Source organism: Tetrahymena thermophila (genome assembly GCF_000189635.1).
Source record: "Tetrahymena thermophila SB210 genomic scaffold scf_8254354, whole genome shotgun sequence".
Taxonomy (NCBI): Eukaryota; Ciliophora; class Oligohymenophorea; order Hymenostomatida; family Tetrahymenidae; genus Tetrahymena; species Tetrahymena thermophila.
Window position 1 is genome coordinate 1 of NW_002476139.1, and position 1,619 is coordinate 1,619.

Sequence of the window (1,619 nt, forward strand, 5' to 3'; positions counted from 1 at the left end):
TTACCAACTTTGATACTGCTCTTGAAGGATTGATAAAAAAATAATACATCGAAGACAAAGGGTAATGTTAATTAATTAATTAATTTTAATAATTAATTATTTATTTATTTATTTATTTATTTATTTATTTATTTATTTGAATTAATTCATTAAGATAAAATTAGTATAAATACATTCCATGAAAATATTGTAAGTAAAAACCTTTAAGTAAGTAAGTAAGTAAGTTAATGATCACTTTCTATGCTAAAATTAATTAGCTATAATAAATTATAATTAATAATTACCTTAATAACAAACTTCTCTACATATTTATAATTGTTTTATATATGAAATGATTTATATATATTTTAGTAACATCTCAAAAAATTTTTGTTCTTAAACAACAATTATATAAAACTTACTTTTTATTTTTTATTTAAAATTAACTATATTTATTATTACAAAGAAAAAATATCAATCTATATTTTCTCATTAATTAACACCAATATTTTTTTGTAGTTTTAATTGATTGATGTAAATAATTTATAATAAAACAATTTCAACAAATAAATTTACTTAACCTCTTGGTTAAACTTAATTCTTCATTTATTTTTTTATAGAAAAATACAACTAAATTAATTTACTACTTTCAAGAATATAAAATATATATTAGATAAATTTAGTATAGCAAGATGCCATTCAAAAATTCCGTTGTTTGGATGTCACTTAATAATTAATTAATCTATTTATAAATTTTTCAGAAATATTTTGATAATTAATTGGGATTTAAGGTAAATGATCTCCATCATATAGATTTTATTTTTAAAAAATAAAATTTTGAAAGAAAATCTGTAAAACATGGTTTGGTATGTCTAAAATAAGAATAAATGAAGATAAATAGTTATTTTGTTTAATTATAATCAAATAGTAGAAATTCCATATCATAAAATTTATTAATAAACTAAATTAGCTTTTTTTAAAGTTAATCTTAAATTTATTTTCATTTAATAAAATAATACAAAATGAATTCTTATTATTTTTTATTTTTAAAAAAAATTAAAATTTTTATTTGATAGAGAAAAAAATAAAAGATAAATTTTATATATTTAAAAAAATTTAAACTGTTTATATTAATTAACCTTAATATAAATAAAGACTACATATTACAAAATACTAAATGAAAATATTAATATTTCTAGTTAAATATTTTTAAAAATTAAAATAAATAAATATTTTATTTAACTGAAAAAATCTATATCTTTTAATTTTATTTCAAATAATTTATTAAGTTTTTTTTTGAAATTATTAAAATATATTTTTAGTTAAATAATTTATTTATGTATTTAAGTTACTAAATTAATTATGCATATTTAGTAAATTATTTGTTTGTTTAAAATTCACAAATTTTTATCAACTTCTGACTAATAAATCAAAAGAAATTAATAGAAACTAATATTATCAAGATATGCAAAATAGCATGGAAAACCTAAGTTAAATCAAACAAAAAGCGAGGTCCGAACTCAGTGGGTAAAAATAGTGAATCATGATTGTAAGTACAGTTGATAGATGTAGATGTCATCATTACAATTATATAAAGCATAAAGCACTGGTAACCACTCATCTACTTAATTAACTAACTT

The 1,619-nt window shown here is 16.4% G+C and overlaps 1 protein-coding gene across 1 annotated transcript; it reads right to left on the reverse strand. All coding sequences in view use genetic code 6, as the record gives it.

Moving 5' to 3' along the window:
* Window positions 1–1,408: 1,408 nt before the first annotated feature.
* Window positions 1,409–1,558, reverse strand: TTHERM_002653351 (transmembrane protein, putative; the record flags this gene model as incomplete). The annotated part of the gene is made up of 1 exon (XM_012800369.1): window positions 1,409–1,558. The coding sequence occupies one exon, from the start codon at window positions 1,556–1,558 to the stop codon at window positions 1,409–1,411; it is 150 nt and encodes a 49-aa protein (XP_012655823.1).
* Between the last annotated feature and the right edge of the window lie 61 nt (window positions 1,559–1,619).